The sequence below is a fragment of the Mus caroli genome, chromosome 6, assembly GCF_900094665.2.
Source record: "Mus caroli chromosome 6, CAROLI_EIJ_v1.1, whole genome shotgun sequence".
Taxonomy (NCBI): Eukaryota; Metazoa; Chordata; class Mammalia; order Rodentia; family Muridae; genus Mus; species Mus caroli.
The window spans coordinates 73,473,261-73,492,528 of record NC_034575.1 but is presented as its reverse complement, the minus strand read 5'-3'; the positions used below and the strand labels follow the sequence as shown (position 1 = coordinate 73,492,528).

General features: G+C 36.3%; 1 protein-coding gene across 4 annotated transcripts in view; it reads left to right on the top strand.

Moving 5' to 3' along the window:
- Positions 1-18,349, top strand: part of Ctnna2 (catenin alpha 2) — a 1,082,633-nt gene extending 1,064,284 nt beyond the window's left edge. For all 4 annotated transcript variants that reach the window (XM_021164215.1, XM_021164216.1, XM_021164213.1 and 1 more), the window contains one exon: positions 17,064-18,349. In XM_021164215.1, the coding sequence (XP_021019874.1) occupies positions 17,064-17,351 (288 nt within the window). In that variant the 3' untranslated portion in view covers positions 17,352-18,349. The remainder of the gene's footprint in view (positions 1-17,063) is intronic.
- Positions 18,350-19,268: the final 919 nt, after the last annotated feature.

The following is a 19,268-nucleotide window of genomic DNA, read 5'->3' as shown; positions in this document are numbered from 1 at the left end:
AAAAGTTCAACTAAAACTTCAATTATTTTTTTCAGAGACATTATACATCTAGAAAGGAGGTAGTGATATGAGAACTACTTGCTCCAAAAATAGTTGACATTGTTCTTTTTCTTCAACCAAGCAACCATCCTTCTAGATTATTCTAGAAATAATCAGATTTGTAAATTAACACAAACTAAATATGTATATGATGTCTATTATTAGAGGTAGGACAGATACATAAATGAAATTATCATGGAAAATATATCTAAAACAAGTAACACTGACACATTATAATAATCTCCCTGAAGTAAATATAATACAAGATAATTTGAACATTCCTGTAGAAGGGCAAAGGAGTGAAAATAATGTTTATATGTATATATATATGTATATACATACATAGATATATATGCATATATATATGAGTGTATGTATAATTTATACACATATATGTATACATATATATATTCTTTACTTATATAGAATTGCTGTGGAATACAAGGTTTTTCAGGAAGAAGAGAAAGTATATCTCAGAAGAGCAAACCAGTAGGAAAAAAAAATCATACTAATCTTTTATATGGTTGACTGGACCAAATGTCAGAGAAGGGTAGAAAATGTTTTTACTACTACTGTTATTCAACCAGTGTTCCTTTATCCTTTTTAATGACCAGAACATCTGCAAGAAAATCTCAGCTTAGGGGTAGGAGGGGGCTATGAAATGCAGAACTTGAGCTAAATTGCAGACTTCTTGAATAAAGATGATAGAGTAGGATCTTAGAATATCTAATTAACTACCAACTTCTTAACGCACACCAGGTGATTCACTTTCACACCTCTGTTTCAAAATCTGCAAAGTAACAAACTGACTCATCTTTCTGTTCTTGGAGGAAGCTTCGGAGCAAGAAAATTGCACATTAGGAGAGTTAAGTATTTAGGGAAACTGGGAGTTAAAGGTAACTTTATTAGTTGAGGTTACATTACTGCAACTAAAAATGCCTTGAAAGACCAATTCACCATTTATGTAGGTTCATCCATAATCACTTGTCTCTGTTTCTGGACCCAGCTTGAGGCAGAGGAATTATGGCAGTTGGAAGCATGTAGCAAAGGCTGCTCACCTTAAAAGACAGCCTCTCCCACAAACCCCCACCCAGGTGGAGGTGGCTTTCAATATAGGGCTATCTTCCTACTGCTTGTCACGTCCCAATAATACCACTATATTATGAATGCATCAAGGGAACAATCCACCAATTATGTCAGTGCACTTAGGACTCTAATCATTTCCCCCAAACCATCCTCCAGTAACTAACTCCTTGATTCATTAACCTGAGGGGGACATTTCACATTAAAACTGAAGCAGTAATACATGACTGTCCCTCAAATATTCATTTAAACTCTGGCAAAGCATAAAAAACCATTACAAGAATGCTAGTCAGTTTAAGGAATTAGTAAATCATGACCTTAAAGGAAGAGTGTAGAACTGTAAAGATCTGAGAGATGCTCTTGCATATTTTGTTTGTCATGTCTCGATATGAAAAGTTAGTGAAGAAAAAAACTAAGTGGCTCTCTATTCCCAAAGCTCCGCTAGATGTGTTTATTTCTCTGGGTGTTTGAGATAGGAAAGGAGCAAGACAATATTGAGAAGAAATAGAAGAGAAGAAACAGTTCAGAGAAGTATTTGTTTCTGGAACGTTATTTATAGAGCTATTTGATCACTTTAAATAAAAGTCTTAAAAATGCATACATTAGCATTCCCACCTTAACTAGGGGGAAAATCATCTGTTTATGCTGCTGAAATATAACCTAAATGGTCTATATTAAGATATTAGTTGTGTAACTACATGTTTGAATCAACAATCAATTAGAAGCGTTAAATATCTTCTTTATTTTCCTGTCATAAATAATAGCTGCTACCCTACACTGATCAGTCTGTGCAGTCATCTAGGGAAGTAAGGATATGAGAAGTTCCACTTTTTTCCTCCCTGTAAAATGCTACAGCTTTTTGACAGTATAGGTGCCCTAGTTCTCTTTCATTGTGTCTGCCCAGTGGAGCTTTTGCATATTTTGGGAGCTGAGCATCCATCCCAGGGCTCTGCCTCATAAAGATGGTGAATCTTTGGAAGTTTGCTGGAGTCAGAGAGGTAATGCATGAAATCAGGGACGATGACGACTCTGACAAAAGAGGAACGTATTGATTTTCACATTTATTACCACTGAAGCAACACATTAGCTATTAAAATAGGAGATGCTTGTGCTTTTGTTCCTACCATTCTGAAACTGAAGTTTGAAAACAACTGTGGATCAGTGTCCAGTTCCTGAATGCTCCTGATATAGATAGATTTGGACTATAGAAAGAAGAGAGTGGACAATCTCAAGGGCTAAGATGAGTGCCTCCTAAAATATAAAGACAGTCTGAGACTCTTAAAAAGAAAGATTCTTATTTGTTAATACTTTGATAAATCTTGAGTAGTCCAGATCACCCTTTGCTGTGAGGCCTTTTGTGGTTTGCCATTGTAGAGTACTTATCACCATCTCTGAACTCTTTTCTAGATGTCTACAGCAACTCATCTGTAATCAGTGAAAACTCACTCTCAGAGAGAGAGCCATAGGCCTACTTGCCACTTTGCTATTTTACCCAAAATATAACACAATGCTGCAAGATTTACTTTTTAGCCCTTAGTGTTAGCCTGGCACCATTGCATAATTGTGTACACTGCTAAAAGAAAGACTTCTAAGGACCCATTGAAGTTGTTATTTACCTATCACCTTCGTATCTCCTTCCTAGTTGTATCAGATTCCCCTAACTTACATTTATGAACTCTTTGTTCCCAAAGGCAATTAAGTATTCTGATGAGAATAGGGAAAATAACGTTTAAGTAAGATAAAATGGCTTAATTTTATTATTGTATATAAACAAGGATATTGAATCCATTCCCTAGTGTTCATGACACTTAAAAACTTGAAGGTTTCTATCTTCAATGCTATGATACAGATAATTTAATTTTTAAGTAGTATGAAAACAATGGAATTATTGTATACTTCCTTCATTCTGTACATTTTGAAATCTTGATATGATGGGAACAGATAAATATATGTTTAAGATGAAATGAAAAGGAAGGTAATAGGCTATATTGCTGCCTTGAAATATTTTTCAATAATGTCTAGCACATTAGGCTAATGGTCATGTTGAACTTCCCAATGGTGTTCTTTTTAAGATATTTATAACCAGCAAATTCCATAATTTATAAGTTTGCCATGTTTATAGGCAAGAAATAAATATGTTTCATAGGAAGAATTATATCAAAGTCACAATGTTGCATGCGAAATTCCAGATATAACAGACATTACTCAGTGAAGTACCAACAGTTGGCATACTAAGCCATTGCCTTGGCATTTTTTTGCCTCTTGGGAAAAAAATGAGAGGATCTTAAGTCTTGTAATACATATATACATAATTTAACTTTCTCAAGGCTAGACTTGGAGGAAATCCACGAAAACTATTGCATTGTAGGAGACATTATCATGTCAATATTAAATGTAATATGGTGCTAAAATCAACCTGCACCCTTTAATGTTTATCTTTGTTCCACGGTTAACAGTTGTTGTCATCTTAAAATTAAAGTGATATTCCCCCCAATAAGTTTTCCAGTTTCATTGGTTTCAAGCTTCCTTTTAACAGAAACTCTGATACATTTTTCTCTGATATTTGGCAATACTGTTATGCATTTCCTGCCCTTTGAGGATTTTGTTCTCTTTAATCTGTGAATTATGAAAGTTTCTTGTGTAGCTCAGTCTCTTTTGAGAGGATACAGACAATATTTTGTCTATCCATAGAGGTCCTTTGTTGGACCAAAAATATTTCGAGTTTTAGATGGAAGGGAACCCTCAGGTGTTTTTGCTACATTTTCAATCAAGTGCATTCACTGCAGGAGAACAGGACTAGAAGGTTTCCAAACTAGGCCAAGCCCTGGCAGGCACCTGTATGAGGAAGCATCCTGAGCTTCTAAAGAGAACTACCTTAGATGCCTTTTATGTCTTCTTTTAGTTAAAGGCATTTGAAACTGTGGTGCATGGCTAAGTGCACAATTCATAAGGACAAAGGGCAGCATCTGCATCTCAGATAATTGTCTTTTGTTTTGTAAGTTCCTCTTAAGTTTCATTCCCATTCTAATGAGACAGCAAAGCTAAAGTCGGTATTACATTTTTTAAATTAAGATTAATGCAAGAAACATCTAATAGGTTGATCCATGTAGCTTATTCCAAATTGGGGAAATATCTAAAAGTGCATAGCCGAGCAAAGAAAAATACACATCAGTTTTTCGTTTCCAGTAGTCACACCACATACTTCAGTTTAAAGGAAGCTTCACCCAAGAATCCATCAACCGAGCTGACTGACATGCATTCCAGTATTACTAACACCTACTCTCAATGTGTTTAATGTGTTGAAAGCCCTGTGGAGAACATGCCAGTAAGGGGCAAGAAGGTACCTGGATATGAGGAGACAGAATAGTAGCTATGGAGACAAGACCCACAATGCTTTGGAGTAAAGAACAGCAAATATATATAACTCTTCATCTGTTTGGAGCCTGGAATCCAGCAGAATTGAGACAGAGTCATGAAAGAGAGATTAATAAATGAGCTGTTAGCTCATATGGCCAGCATGACCTCCCTTCAGTTGATTCTAAGGATTTGCCCATTTATTTTCCACCTCTTAAAACAACATGTTTGTTTCCTCTATCATTTTCTTTGAAGACAGTATTTTCTGAGTATTCTGCAACATGAAAAGGTGAGATTGTCACTAGGCCACTCCATAATTTAGGACCAAGAGATGGAAACTCATATTCTCTGGCAAATTCAGTTTTCTTACCTTGCCAGTACCGATGATGTCCAATTACGTGAATCATCTGTTGGGGCACTTGCATCCAGCTGTTCCAAAATTTATGAGAGATTATATAATAATCATGTATAGCCACACACTTCCTTCAAACTTTTAAAAGGGGTGTTTTAAGTTGTTTTCTTTCCCTACTAAGGCTCATTTCATATAACATTTGGAAAACATGGTGATTAAATTCACTCTACACTTGAAGAAATAGATTCTTACAGTAGTGACTGTCCATCTTTTCATAGGGAGTAAATGACACATACATAGCTTCTTTCATGGAGAGTTCTGTGTTTTATGAAATGTGAGCATAGTCAGGAGCATTAGTGTTCTGCAGAACGGTAGTGGATGTAATAGTGGAAATATTACACATCAGCTGCTATAATGAAGATAATGGTCATTGTTCATGTTCTGTCTTTTTTTTTTCTTTCATGGTGTCTTGTAAATGACAAGTTAAAAGGCTAAGTAGGAATTTGAAATTGTGAAAATTTAAGATCATTTCTCTTTATAGCTTTTTGGTATACAAGAAGTAGTATGAATGAAATTTTCAGATGAGGAAAATTAGAAGTTGCCATTAATCAAGTTTCCTTGACTATGTAGAGCCTTTGTTAGGGGATTATATTTGCTGTAAGGAAAATCAGAGCCAGGCAATAAGATCCCTAATACTCTCTCAGTGCACAGCTTTCATGAGTCATGATAGCAAAGCATTTGTATGCTGTGGCTTGCTTTTGTGTGACCCTGAAGACTTCTCGGTCATATGACTCATGTTGGTGAGCAATTAAAATGGTTCACTGAGGACCTGGGTATCTCTGTCCAGGCCTGGTGCGAAGGTTCAGAAAATGGAAGCAAGTGAAGGCAGGGAGACGAAGTCTCTGCTGTGCCTTCCAGGTTGCTCGGTAACTCCAAGATTGCTGGTCCTATATTCATAATGCTAGAGAGTAGACTAGGAGGGCCCTAGAATGGACTCCTCTCTTAAGAGAAGAGTGTATCACAGTGCAATGAATCCCCCACCACAAAATGTTAAATTTTCTCTATTTCTGTTTTCCCATATATAGGTAAGAAGATGCTCATGTGTACTTGTTTTGAAGATATGAGAAATTTTATGTGATGATAACATGATGTCTAGTAACCAGAACTCAGTGCCTTGTTGATATTAGTCCTCTCAATAGTTAGTCTTTTACTTATAAGAGTATTTTATGAACAAAAATGATGGTTTTGAAATGCATTGAGTAAAGTGATGGAAGAAGTCCCATAACCAGTCTATACTGAAGTTTGGCTCAACTTCAATTTGTCAATTAAGTGCCTGCTGATAGACTCTTGCTTTTGTCTTTACTTCCATGGGAGGATGACTGTATAGAAGGAATGCATTCTAGGCTGCTAATTGTGTTTTAATTTCACATGTGTCTTTTCATTTCTATTTCAAAGTCTGTAATGTCACAACTCAATAAGGCCCTTTTAGAGGTGTTTAGTAAATAGCAGATGGGTGGGGGAAATGTGAATAAGATAAAGTATGAACTAGTTTACAAGATTATGAAAAATATTTATAAAAGAAAGAGGAAAACAGACTGAGGCCATCAGTGATGTACATATGATGAAACTTAGAAACAATCTAGTTTAACTGGTGGAACCATGATACCAATATTTGAATTTGCTTTGAATTTGATGGAGAATGAAATAAAGTGCTACTGGAGAGAATGGGTCAGGTGAATGATCAGAGAGCAGAAAGTGAGATGGGGTAAGCAGCAAGTGTACTAAAGTTGTGGTGACAAGAGATGATGGAATTTGAGATGCTGAGTCAGAGAAAGCATAGTGCAGCACAAGACTCGGGATGCTTCATCTAAGTGTTATGAAGAGGGGGTGGGCTTCCCTCTCCTGATGACTGGGAAGGAGATCTCTTTGGGAGGAGTAGGTTTGCATAGAGGTGGACTGATTCAAAGAGCTTCTAGCTAAGAGATTTAGAAGATGGAGAATCATCAGTAATAAAATGTCTACACAAGATTGAATTATTCTCTGCCAAAAAATCTTCAAAAAGGTATCTCAAGAATCTGAAGAGTAATCAATATAGAAATGAATGGAATTCATGGTTGAAATGCCACAAAACTATATTCCTAGGTCAAGGTGAAGCCTATGTCCAAACCTCTGGCAGGTGTATATAGAGATTTCATGGAAGTGGATGGATTGCCAGTTCACAGTAGAAATATCCATAACTGAGATGAAGGAACATGTTTATAGGCAATTTTTTGGTGACTACTCAAAGTGGACAGAAAAAATTTCTTCAATTATAAAAAGCTATGGATTCGCTTGTCAAACTTAAAACTAATTTAATTAAAATTGCTGGGTTTTAAACCATGCATTATACTGAGGACCTCTTTTGAGCACTTGAATTATGGAACTTTCATTTTGTCTTAATTTTCATTTCTATAATGAAAAACGATCTGAAATTTTGGGTTAATGTACTGAATTATTTTATATAGCTATAGATGTGTCTAACATTTCACTTGAGTTTTTTTTGTATTTTATATAAAAGATCATTACTCATGAATTATGTAAGAAGATAATTATGATATTGGAGTGATAATAAACTTAGTAGCAGTGCCACTTAATGACAGCAGAGATGTGTCAGGTGGATACCTAAAACTGTGGGCATGAGGAGCCCTATATGATATAATTAGTCAATCTCAGCTATGGAGAAGACCCTGTACAAGGTTTGATTCATATACTGAGAAAAGAAATGGTGCAAAATTTCATCATGCCTAAGAATGGTGCACAATATAAAACCTGAGTTTGTTATTGGAACTTTCTATTCAGTAATTCCATACCTAGATTGTCCTTGGATCACTAAAATGGATAGGAGTAAAACCACAAATAAGAAGGAGTTTGTTAATTGCAATTAAAACAGCTGAAATGAAACCAAGAAAAACTGCCCTAAATAATACTTGTATGGATAGAGGACTGATAGAGTATACACTTTGGGAAGTCAGAGACTATGTCCAGTATAGAGGGAAATTCTGAAGGACTGTGCACATTTGATAAGGATAATAAGAACAATGCATGCTAATTATCCTTGTTTGTGATGAATATAGTCTAAAAGATGTAGTTTCCCAATTTTGACTTTTAATAATCTTGTATTAAAATTAAAATGTTTTTTATACCTTCTCTTGTTATTTTCTCTTTCCTAACTACTTTGCTTAGTCAGTGAGACTCACAGAAGTAAATGGTAGAAAGTAATGGTAGGAAGATGTTCTTGAGACATTATTTGATGAAATTATCGAGCTCCCTGTCATGATGTGTGTCTGAAAACTCATAGGTCATTTCTTCAGATGATGGATTTACTTCTGTCAGATGGAAGCCAACAATTTAGAAATCAAAATGACATGAGATTCTGACGGGTAGGATGATGCAGGGAGTTAGCAAGACGAAGAAAGTAAAGATGGGAGAATTCCTAGGTGCGTCTTGCATAATTGCTCCTAATTTTCCAAGAGGTAAAGCATCTGATGTGTAGCAAGAATCCCTTGTTGGGGTTGAGCAAAAATTATTCGGCCTTTACTGGTAGGGAAAAAGATGGCTTTAAGCCATATTTAGAAAATTTGTTGACTGTAATTAAGCCTTCATGGGACTCCCCAAGGTTTACTTACCTATAATTGAAAAAATGCAAATGAAGACAGTTAATCAGTGAACTGGCTGACTATGAAGCACTACTACCTACCTAAATGAATTAAAAATCCAAGACACAAATATGTCCAGTGGAGAGTTACCTGGGTACCACAAATGATAAATTTCTCATCGAGGCTTTGGAGATGTTTTTCTTAGCATGTCTGAGGCTGAAGTGCCTTTCTGTTAAGATCTTTGGCAATTTCATCTTTAGCCATCACATACAGATTTTCTCAGATCTGGCTTTCAGTGTTGGTAGAACACCAACTGTCTCTCAGGCAGAAGTCATGGAACCCCCACAGAAGAAAATAACAGACTTCTTGTGCTCCTTTCTATCATGATTGATCCCCTACTAAAAGGGAAAACATTTGTCAAACAAGACTAAGTTATCAAAAAGGATTATCCCTAGGGTAAACTAACTGCTCAAATGTTATCTGATTGTCCCTTTAGTGATATGATAACTATTCAGAGTATGGTGCATATTTTAAGATATGTTGTACTTAGGTTTAAACAACAATAAACCAGGCATGTGTATTTTTACCTCAGACACAATGCTTGTTAATATATATTGCCAGATTTTTATTCTATTTAAAAATAGTTCCCTATAATGCTTGCACTTCTGTTAATACATATGTCTTCTCATTAACTATTTCATTAATTGGCAGCTCATAATAAAGAGCCATTACTAAGAAGTGCACAATCTGTTCCTAAATATTAGTCATTGGAACAAAAAGAGGAGTGTGATGTCGTTTAAATAAAATGTGTTTGTCATGGTCTGGTGGATAGTAGTGAAATCAAATGTATTTAAGTTCATGTACATATAGACCTAATATAGGAGATTATTTATGTATACTGTAAGTGGTACCACACTGTCTTTGACAACTCTGTCAAAATGTCAACTCTTGGAGAAAGAAAGTAAATACGTTTCTTCTCTTTGTATAACCAGTGCTAAGAGAGAAAAGTACGGACGTTGATTAAGAATGTCTGCCTGTAGCACTACAGGGATGAGTGGTAAATTGCTAACTGTTCTTCGCCACTCTGTTAAGCAAAAGAAACCTAGCTTTGCTAACTCTGTCTCACTATTGATATCTGAGTTGTCAGTGGAAAGAGTACCAAAATGATAATGTGCCACCACAGACATGTCATTTTCCATTTAGGCCAGTATATGAACATTCTGCGATTGCTCACCTGGGGGAAGAAAGGACACACCTGAACCTTTTCACTGTATCTTTGTCTGAGTTATTTATTGCTCCTGACTTGTTAGAGATTTTTTTAAAGGTATTGATATAAACTCTAGAAAAGAGGAGGCAGATATTTCAAGGTGTTTCAGATGTATCATGGTTTCTAGGGAGATCAAATACCTCTTCAAAGATCATGGGTTTTAGTTTTTGAACATGAAATGTTCTTGTAGGCAGATAATAAACCCTGTTGCTTTAGGTCTCTAGGTTTTCCATTTATTAACAGCAAAGGTTACTTGTAGCAAAATCTCCCCAAGCCAGTGAGCAATGTGTGACATTTTTGTGGGGGTGGGGTAGGTAATAGTTTAAATATAACTAAAGGGAAGCTGTAGTTTTCTGAAAGCAACAGCCTTATTATAATTATTCTCAATATTTCTATCATAATTTCTTTCCTCAAAAATATGTAGGCTAGTGCCACTAAAATTATTTCCTACTCGGTGTTAAAGATATCTTATTTAGCCACTCAGAATCTTAAAAGTTACTAAAATGGACTTCTGCCATATATGGCAAACTTATTTCTAGTTTTATATTCACAGTTATTAACTTGGAGTTGAAGTAATGAAAATAGGATAGTTTCAGCCTTGACATGAATGAGCACTTTTTCTTTGGCAACTAGACTTTCCATTGCCCTCAAGCATCCCCTTTTGTATTTATATTACCAAAATATGTTCTAAATGGACTTGGCTTATTTTATTTTTTTATTTGTCCAATATTCCCATTCCAATTATTTCTGATTTTGAACAGTTTGCATTCCATATGTGTATATATATATATATATATATATATATATATATATTCTCCTAACCATCTTCTTTAAATATGACATAAGATGGCTCAAAACCACATGCCTGCTAGGAATCAAAGCATTCTAAGAACACATCTTACATCCCAATCCTCTGCATTACATCCTCAACCTTTGTGAATGACATCCTGAAACATTCAGACTAGTGAGTTCTCCACTCCTTTTACATTTTTCACTTTTAGACATTGTTCTTTTTATTTTTATTTCTTAAAGAAAATTGTGAATCATAAACATTTTTTTTTATTATCCTTGGCTTCAGCAAGCACCCCATTGTTGTGGATAGCTAATTCCTTCATTATTCACCAGTCAAACAAAGTCATTTTCTATTCAAATAGGCTCTTTCTTGATACTATCATATCTTAGATGATATTGATTTTTATCTTGAAAGTCTTATGCTGATAATTTTTAAATAAATATATTGAAATTTTGGATATGTGGAGAGAAAAACAGATTTAGTAATTTATTTTGCATTCTTTTATTTTGCTTTGTAAAAACACTAAATAAGATGAAGAGAAGTCATGAGTGAGTATATAATATATATATAATTATACATACATATACATATATATGAAATTAGGAAGAATTGTTATAAAGTATGTAGTATTTCATATGCAGCTACCAAAGTTTCACCCCAACGTTTATAATCATCCCTAAGATGATCCCTAAGATAAATCATCCCTAAGATAAAACACATACCTCAATCTCAATTAGCTAGTAATTAAACTCAGCTCTGTAACATCTCAACTTTTCTTTCATTCTCAGTTTTGCCTACAAACATCAATATAAAGCCAGGGGTAATAGGAATTTGATATTTGTTCCCATTGAAGGGTTTAGGAGTCATGACCCCACAGGAAGTCCTTTTCCTTGTGCTATCCCTTCCTATATGACTCCAAGAAAATCTTCTACTTCCAGGTTCCTTGAGTACCCTGCAGCCTACTAAGGCACCCCTCATAGAATATTAAGCTTTTAGAATGTGTGTGTCATCTTTTCTGGATTTTTCCATTATATCTTATAGTCTGAGTCTATTCTTGTCTACATAGTCATCACATAAGAGAAGTGGTTGACATAACATAGAAGAAATACCTGCATGTGAAAATGTGTGGGTGGACAAATGGAGATATAGCAGGCAGAGGGAAAATGAGATTTCAGCATTGATTTCAAGACTGTTAGTGAGTTAGGCATGGTGTCAAAATTGTGCATGGTCATGCAAGCTCAGCATTAGAGAAACAATTTACCAGTAGTGACTTTAGGTGACTCCTGGTAGGTAAATGATGTCAAGCACAGATCATGGTGTTTTACAGCTTTAAAGTCATAAAGCATCAGATAGCTGGAAAATATCATTGATGGGAGGAATTACATTTAGGAAAACCTTCCGTTAATTCAAAACACAAATGAGGAGAGTGCCCAGGCAGATGATCCCTACGTGTCTTTGTGATGGAAGTTGTATGGGATTAAGAAGAGTGGAAACAGTGGCGGGGGTTTGGGGAGAAATAGTACAGAAAAAGGCCTCAGATACAGTATAGTTCACCCTTATTTGCTTTCACGGACTGTAATAGAACAAGATGTGAGGAAACATCTGTTGCCTTCTTTTAAAATAGTACTTTGATATTTTGAAAGATTAGCGACAGAATTAGGAGAATTCTAATTTCTGTGGCATGGAACAACTTTCACAGTGTGGAAGAGTGTGAGTCCAATCCAGCTTTATAGTACTGTGGAGGGACGGAGGGTTGGTCAATGTGAGCAATGACTGTAGTAGGGGTTCTCAAGTCAGGCTACCTGTATTTAAACCCTGGTTATGGAATTATAGTGGGTCATGGGTGAACCATGTGCCATACATGGCAATTTACATGGCCACTGTCAGGGATGATTGTCCATCTAAATTAAAGTGGTCATGTGGTCTGATTTGTTAAATATAGGCTCATTTTTTTTATATATTTTTATTACGTATTTTCCTCAATTATATTTCCAATGCTATCCAAAAAGTCCCCCATACCCCCCCCCCCACTTCCCTACACACCCATTCCCATTTATTTTTGGCCCTGGCATTCCCCTGTACTGGAGCATATAAAGTTTGCCTGTCCAATGGGCATCTCTTTTCAGTGATGGCCAACTAAGCCATCTTTTGATACATATGCCTCTAGAGTAAAGAGCTCCGGGGTACTGGTTAGTTCATAATGTTGTTGCACCTACATGGTTGCAGATCTCTTTAGCTCCTTGGATACTTTCTCTAGCTCCTCCATTGGGGGCCCTGTGATCCATCCAATAGCTGACTGTGAGCATCCACTTATGTGTTTGCTAGGCCCCTTTAAAACTAGCTTTTAAAAGAGTGAACAGTTTCTCTTAAACTAGATGTAAGGATCACCAAGGTGAACCAAAGTATCTTTAATGAAAGACTGGGCTTTGTACTGGAAAGAAATGGCCATGTTGAATGTTTGAGGAATTCTGGTGATGGTGTTAGTTTTGTGTTTTTTTTGTTTTTTTGTTTTTTTTTTTAATTCATTTGAGAGGAAGTGAGCTCAAGGCTTAGAAACACTAATTATAATGGAGATCCACTTGAAGTTCTAACCAGTAGTTAGTTAGAACTGGGTAGTAAATGTATATAGGTTGCTTTACAGAGCCTCTGCTGCTCTGAGTGTTGGCTCTAAGACTGTAAGACAGCTGTAGGTTGAGTTTTTGGGAACAGTTAAACACTGGGCAGGGGTAGTGTAAGCTCAAAATATCTACACAGAAAAAGATTCAGAATTTTCAAACAAGATGAAAAACTAGAGCCAGTGAGATGGAGACTGTCATAAACTTGGTGATGCTGCTGTGAGAGCATTGCAGAGTTGAGAAGCATCAGTTTCCAGTCCGAGCAGATTGAAGAGAAGCAGAGATTTCTTGATTCATAGGTAGTAGCTGGTAAAGAAGACCCCCAGCGTCTCTGCAGTGCTCCCAGGGAGTAGTGCTCTTCATGGGCTTTCAAACCTTGTCAAAAATTATAATTGGTTTTAATCCCTAAGTGACAGTTTCCTCACCTATGCAACAGTCATTGCTACTTGAGAAATCTTGGAAATTGAATCACATAATTCAATTAACATGACTAAGGCAATGGCACGCACCTCCACATAAGTGCCCAATTAATGTCAGTTATTATTATTAGAACTTCACTTACATATGTTAATTTACTCATCTTATTTGGAAATGCCACTGCTAGAGTAAAACATCAGAAAATAGAAAGCAATTATGTTAAATAGGTGTCCTTAAACTTTGCTAAAAGAAATAAATCATACCGCATGCCTTTACTCTTTCTAATATCTTTTGGGGATTAAAAATTTGGTTAAAACTTTTCAGCTAGGAGGCACTTTGGAAGAAACATAAATAAAACCCATTTATTCAAAATGAAAAGAAAAACAACCTATCGTGAAAAATAGCCAAATAGTAGAAATGGATCTAGAGCAAAGCACACAATAACTTTGGAATTCACCTGTTTTTTTAAGTCACATTTTTTATTCAATTTTTGATTCAGCTTATTGTATTTGTATGATTTTGTTCAGGGTTAGTTGTCTATGTCTCTCTCCCAATATATTCCTTTGCATGTGGTTTGAACAAAACCACTAGGTTTATATCTCAGAGCCTTCACACTCTCAACAATATATGAGGTTATCTCACAGGACTCCTGTGTCAGGCTGGGAGACAAAATGAGTTTTGAAGATGAGGCAGGCTCTCTCCTAGCTTTGCTGAAGCTATCTAGAAATGGGATCTATGGCAGTAATCTCCAAACTACTTGTATCTTTTTATTCAGATCCATTCTATTCCCCAGTACTCATTCTTCAAGAGTCATTTGATATTATAATAGACATACCATGTCTCAGTCTACTAATTCTATCATAACCCCCCAAAGCAATATTATCACTGGCATATAACTTCACTTTCTATTCTACCCAATTAATTAACTTTATGAATATGTACTACTCACTCTTAAAACCTGAAAACCTGATGCGGAAATAATCATAGTTCCCATTGAGAGGCATGGGAGAATGATCTTTTCAGGTTGCATAGTAATCAAGACAGATGTGTCCTAATTGGCCCAACATGTTGCTGCCTTTTCTCCACCCACTGGAGGGATCATGGGAAAAACTGAAAATGTGGAATTCAGTCAGATGCTGTGAAGTACTGGGAGCAACTGATAAAATATGCTGATAGTCCTCTTTGGGTTCCATTAATCTAGTTGTCACCAAACGTTGGCATATTTATAAGAATCACATTGCACTGGTTAAAATGGAAGGTTTTTTAATTTGTATTTTTGGATTTACTTATTTATTTTCATAAAGCTTTGTGTTGGGGTTGTAAAGGGACATTTTCCAGGTGATCCTGACATGGCAATTCAAAGAATGTCGATTGAAGAAACACTAAACTAATCCATGCTTGACTTCTTTCCAATGTTAACATTAAGTACTCTAGCATTTGCTCATGAAAGTTCACTTTAGAAACCCAGGTGGTATAAACTAAACAGCATCAATTGGGCCATTATTTGGATATATGTAATTGTATAGACCGATAGAGATGCTAAAGTGCGATACTAAATGGGTCAGTCTACTTGTTTAAATTAGGTCATACAACAATGCATTATACTTCAGTGGATTCATGGCTCAGAGCCACGTACTTTTCTCTATTATTGTATAGTAAATATCTTACTGATATTTTCTATGGCAAAGCATTAATTTGTTAGTATTAGAGGAGATTCAAGTATACAAAAAATATATTATTTCAGTGATAGGTCAAACTTTTAGATGAAGGAATAAGTTTGCTCATTAGGTTGTAATCATTTTTAAACCAGTGTAAAGCCTTTTTAAAAAAGAAATCTTTTATGAAGAATATGGTAGAAAAAAGCTGTCAAAGTAATGGCAGTTAAGAGGCATTGATCCAACTTTCAAATGACCAGATTAGTATGTGGAGGGAATTCTGATTACAAGAGATGGTGTGAAGCAACGTGAATGGCAGTCACATGGAAGGATGGAGACACAGGGCTTATAGTCTCTATTCTTAAAGCTATTGCTGATCATTAAACCTTACAAAGTTCTGTGCTTCAAGTAGCCATAGTCTAGACACACGTGTTATATATGTAGCACCTAACAAAAGCATACACACAGAGGAGGGTCCTTAGTTTAGTTCTTAAAGTGTAAGATACTTCTCTGTATTTCCCACTGCAAACAACTGAGGGATGATTCACCATGCTCAAACATGTCTGAAGCTAGAGTAAGATTTCCAGTCTAGCCAGTGATTTTTTTTTCTTTTATTAGTCTACATGTAAAATCCTTGCTGAAAGAGACTCTGGGATATGTAGTTTTCCTAGCATCTATGGTTCCATTCCTGTTACTAGCAGAGTTGAAGCAGATATTAAATGGCCAGGATACATTATGGGTCACACGGCCCAGCTAGTAGTAGACATTAGGAAAATCTAAAATTGTTTGTCCTGTGATGGGATTCAAATCCTATTATTTTATTATTTATCATTGTTTGTTCTGACAGCAGTGTTTCTTTTGTAGCTCAGGCTGGCCTCCTTTGGTTGTTGTTTGTTTTGTTTTGGACACATTGTCATTTATGTAGATGTCACTAACCTAGTACTGGCTATATTAACCAGGTGAGATTTAACTCACAGAGATCTACCTACCAGGTTCTGCCTGGCATTAACTCTTGATCCTCCCGATCCCCCTTCAGTGTTTTAAAGTTACCCTATTCAATAGGTGGCAGTGTGAACCAATAGATAAGTTTTTAAGAATGCCACTTCTTTCATCATAAAGGGACTGTAATGATTACACCTAGAGAGTGTTTTAAAGAATAAAGTATAGAAGTGCTTGAGAAATTCTTGGAATAGTCTTTGGAGTGTAGTACATAGGAAATCATTGACTAACACAGGACATGTGGCCTTGCTGACCACTGTTGTACCCAGAAAATCATGCCAAAATAACTGATATTTTCACAGGAGGTATGTAACCTAGAAATACTGAAGTGTATACTCCAAGATCAATAAGTAAAACTTATGTGTGGACTGGTGACTTCATTTCTACCCATCCTGAGTTCAGGAAGTAGAAATAACCTGTAATAATCCTCCCATAGGTAGGGGCATGAACCTGAAATGTAACCCTTTGTGACGTTTTTTTTTTTTACAAAGTATTCAATGTTTGGCAAGTACTTTCCAAACACTTGAGTCACTAATACAATTGTGAATGAGTCTAATAATATACGTTGCCAATGGGGATACTTACAGGCTAAGGATAGAGCTTCATCTTCAGTGGCATGGGGATTTTAGACAGCTATGTACTATAGAACAACCTGATTTTGCTTATTTGGGGATCAAGGGTAGGAAAAGGCAGGTGGCTGATTTACAATCTGCTGACTTTTTCTTGTGAAAATTTGCTTGTGTGTTGCAACACTAGCAGAAGCACAACACTGCTTGATGTGTGAAACTGTGCCTGTGTCCTGTGACTTTGAGGCCTTAACTAACCCATTGTCTTTCATTTTTCTCCTGTTCTAGCTGGACAGTGCTACATCACTCATCCAGGCAGCCAAAAACCTGATGAATGCTGTTGTCCTCACGGTGAAAGCATCTTATGTAGCCTCAACTAAATACCAGAAGGTCTATGGAACAGCAGCTGTCAACTCTCCAGTTGTGTCTTGGAAGATGAAGGCTCCTGAAAAGAAGCCCCTTGTGAAGAGAGAAAAGCCTGAAGAATTTCAGACAAGAGTTAGACGAGGGTCTCAAAAGAAACACATTTCACCTGTGCAGGCTTTAAGTGAATTCAAGGCAATGGATTCCTTCTAGGACAATAGGCTACAAACAAGAAAGCTTTTTCTTTCCCTCCTCTCCCTTTCTTTTTCATTTTGATTCCATTTTTGTAAGCATACCTGCTGACTTGTCTGCCTCTGGCATGGGGAAATATCAGAGAACAGTGTCTGTTTGCATGTTAGACGAGATGAGATCAATGCTACTGGTCCTTCAGTAGCCTCGGAAGGGGACAGATGACAATTTCTGTCCTGAGGTGGAACAGAGCTGTCCTTTGCAACATTCTCTTAAAGTTGGGCAAAGAGTTCACACTGTGATGTTCACGGGAGTGGGAGGGATGGGGAAAATAAACTTAACTCTACAAAAGCAAACTCTAATGCATGCAAGAACCATTAGGTTGGCAGGTATATTCATAAGTGAAAAACCTGGAAGTGTAATGGTAGAACATAAAACCTGTACTGCTTCTGTTTGAGTGCAAAACTGTACTAGCCAATACACTGAAGTGTGTGGCCCACAAATTGAAATTTTAACCTCAATGTCCTGTATCCATGCTATCATGTGGATTCTTAACTGAGGAGAAAATAACTCATCCTGTTTCAAATGTTTCTTTAATCTGCATTCTGTTCTTTCTTCCTGGTAGTGCCATTACTAGTGTTCCTCTTATTTTCTCCCCTCTGCTGAAGACAATAAATATTCCTTTGAGACCCGTGGATCCTTCTGAGGACCCTAATGACACAAAGTGGAGCTCAACTGTCCTCCCTTCTATTTCTTTCTTTCTAAACTTGAACTCTGACTTTGCTAGACATAGAAGGCTCAGTGGTGGAACGTTAGCGAAATGGAGATTGACAGTATGTGAAGGCTTAGAGGCAAATGCATAGGTGTGTAGCTGAGAGTGCTGGTATCTAATATACCATTGTATTCACTGACACAAAATAAACACATTTAATCTTGACACCTGGATCATGTTTTCTTTCTCAGCATGCATGGGTAATATAAATTCAGGAATATTCTTAAATATTGATTTAAAACTTCTTGCTTGGATTTTCAAATCAGCCCTTAAAACATATATTCTCACAGTCATTTTTTTCAGAAAAGGTATTTTGTAGTTTGTTTTTTCATTTGTTTTGTTTCACTTTCAAATGGAATCTGAGATGAGAATGCTTGTATTTCTTTTCTGGATCAATCATGGTTCCCTGGTCTAAATAATTAAAACATGAGATTTACGATTTAAAGTTAAGATTTTACTAATTTCAAAATATTTATTAACTTCCTTTGTTTTCCTCTTTAAATTAGAACAACAAGGCACCAATCACATCACCAAAGAGATTCTGTGTGTCATTCGGTTTTGAACTAAGGAGTGGGGAAAAACACCCAGCTACTCAAATGAATGATTGAAGCTCCTCCATTGGAGCGCCATCTACAAGTTACACATCACTATGTGCTACCAGCAGATGCTGGGCAGAACATGTTTCTCAATGACATAATAATTCCTTGGGTTTCACATGCATATAAGCTGTGCCTGATCCCAGATGGAACAGATAGGACAGTAATAGATGGAAAGAAAGTACAGTTCAAATCCTTATTTGGAAATGTTTCTGCAAAAAGCCCAGCTGGCTGGCACTTAAAGCACCACTGAGACCATAATGGTCTCACTAGAAAAGCTGTAGAATCATTTTCGGCACTTCATTAAATATAATAGGCCTGCCCCCTTAATTTGCATAAGCGTTCAGAAACATAGTGACTTATCCAAAATTGGAGCCAGGTCATAAGCTGAGTGCAGTACTCAGCAATAATGCTGGAGACCTTCCCTCTTTGCTTGTCTAACAGTGGTAACTAGCATACCACTTGTCTATTGACCAGAATAATAATAACAACACATTCTTAACAACATTGACTCAGTTCTGAGAAATCGGATCTTCTCAGAAACAACAGGGAAAGCATTCTTTTGGGGAACAC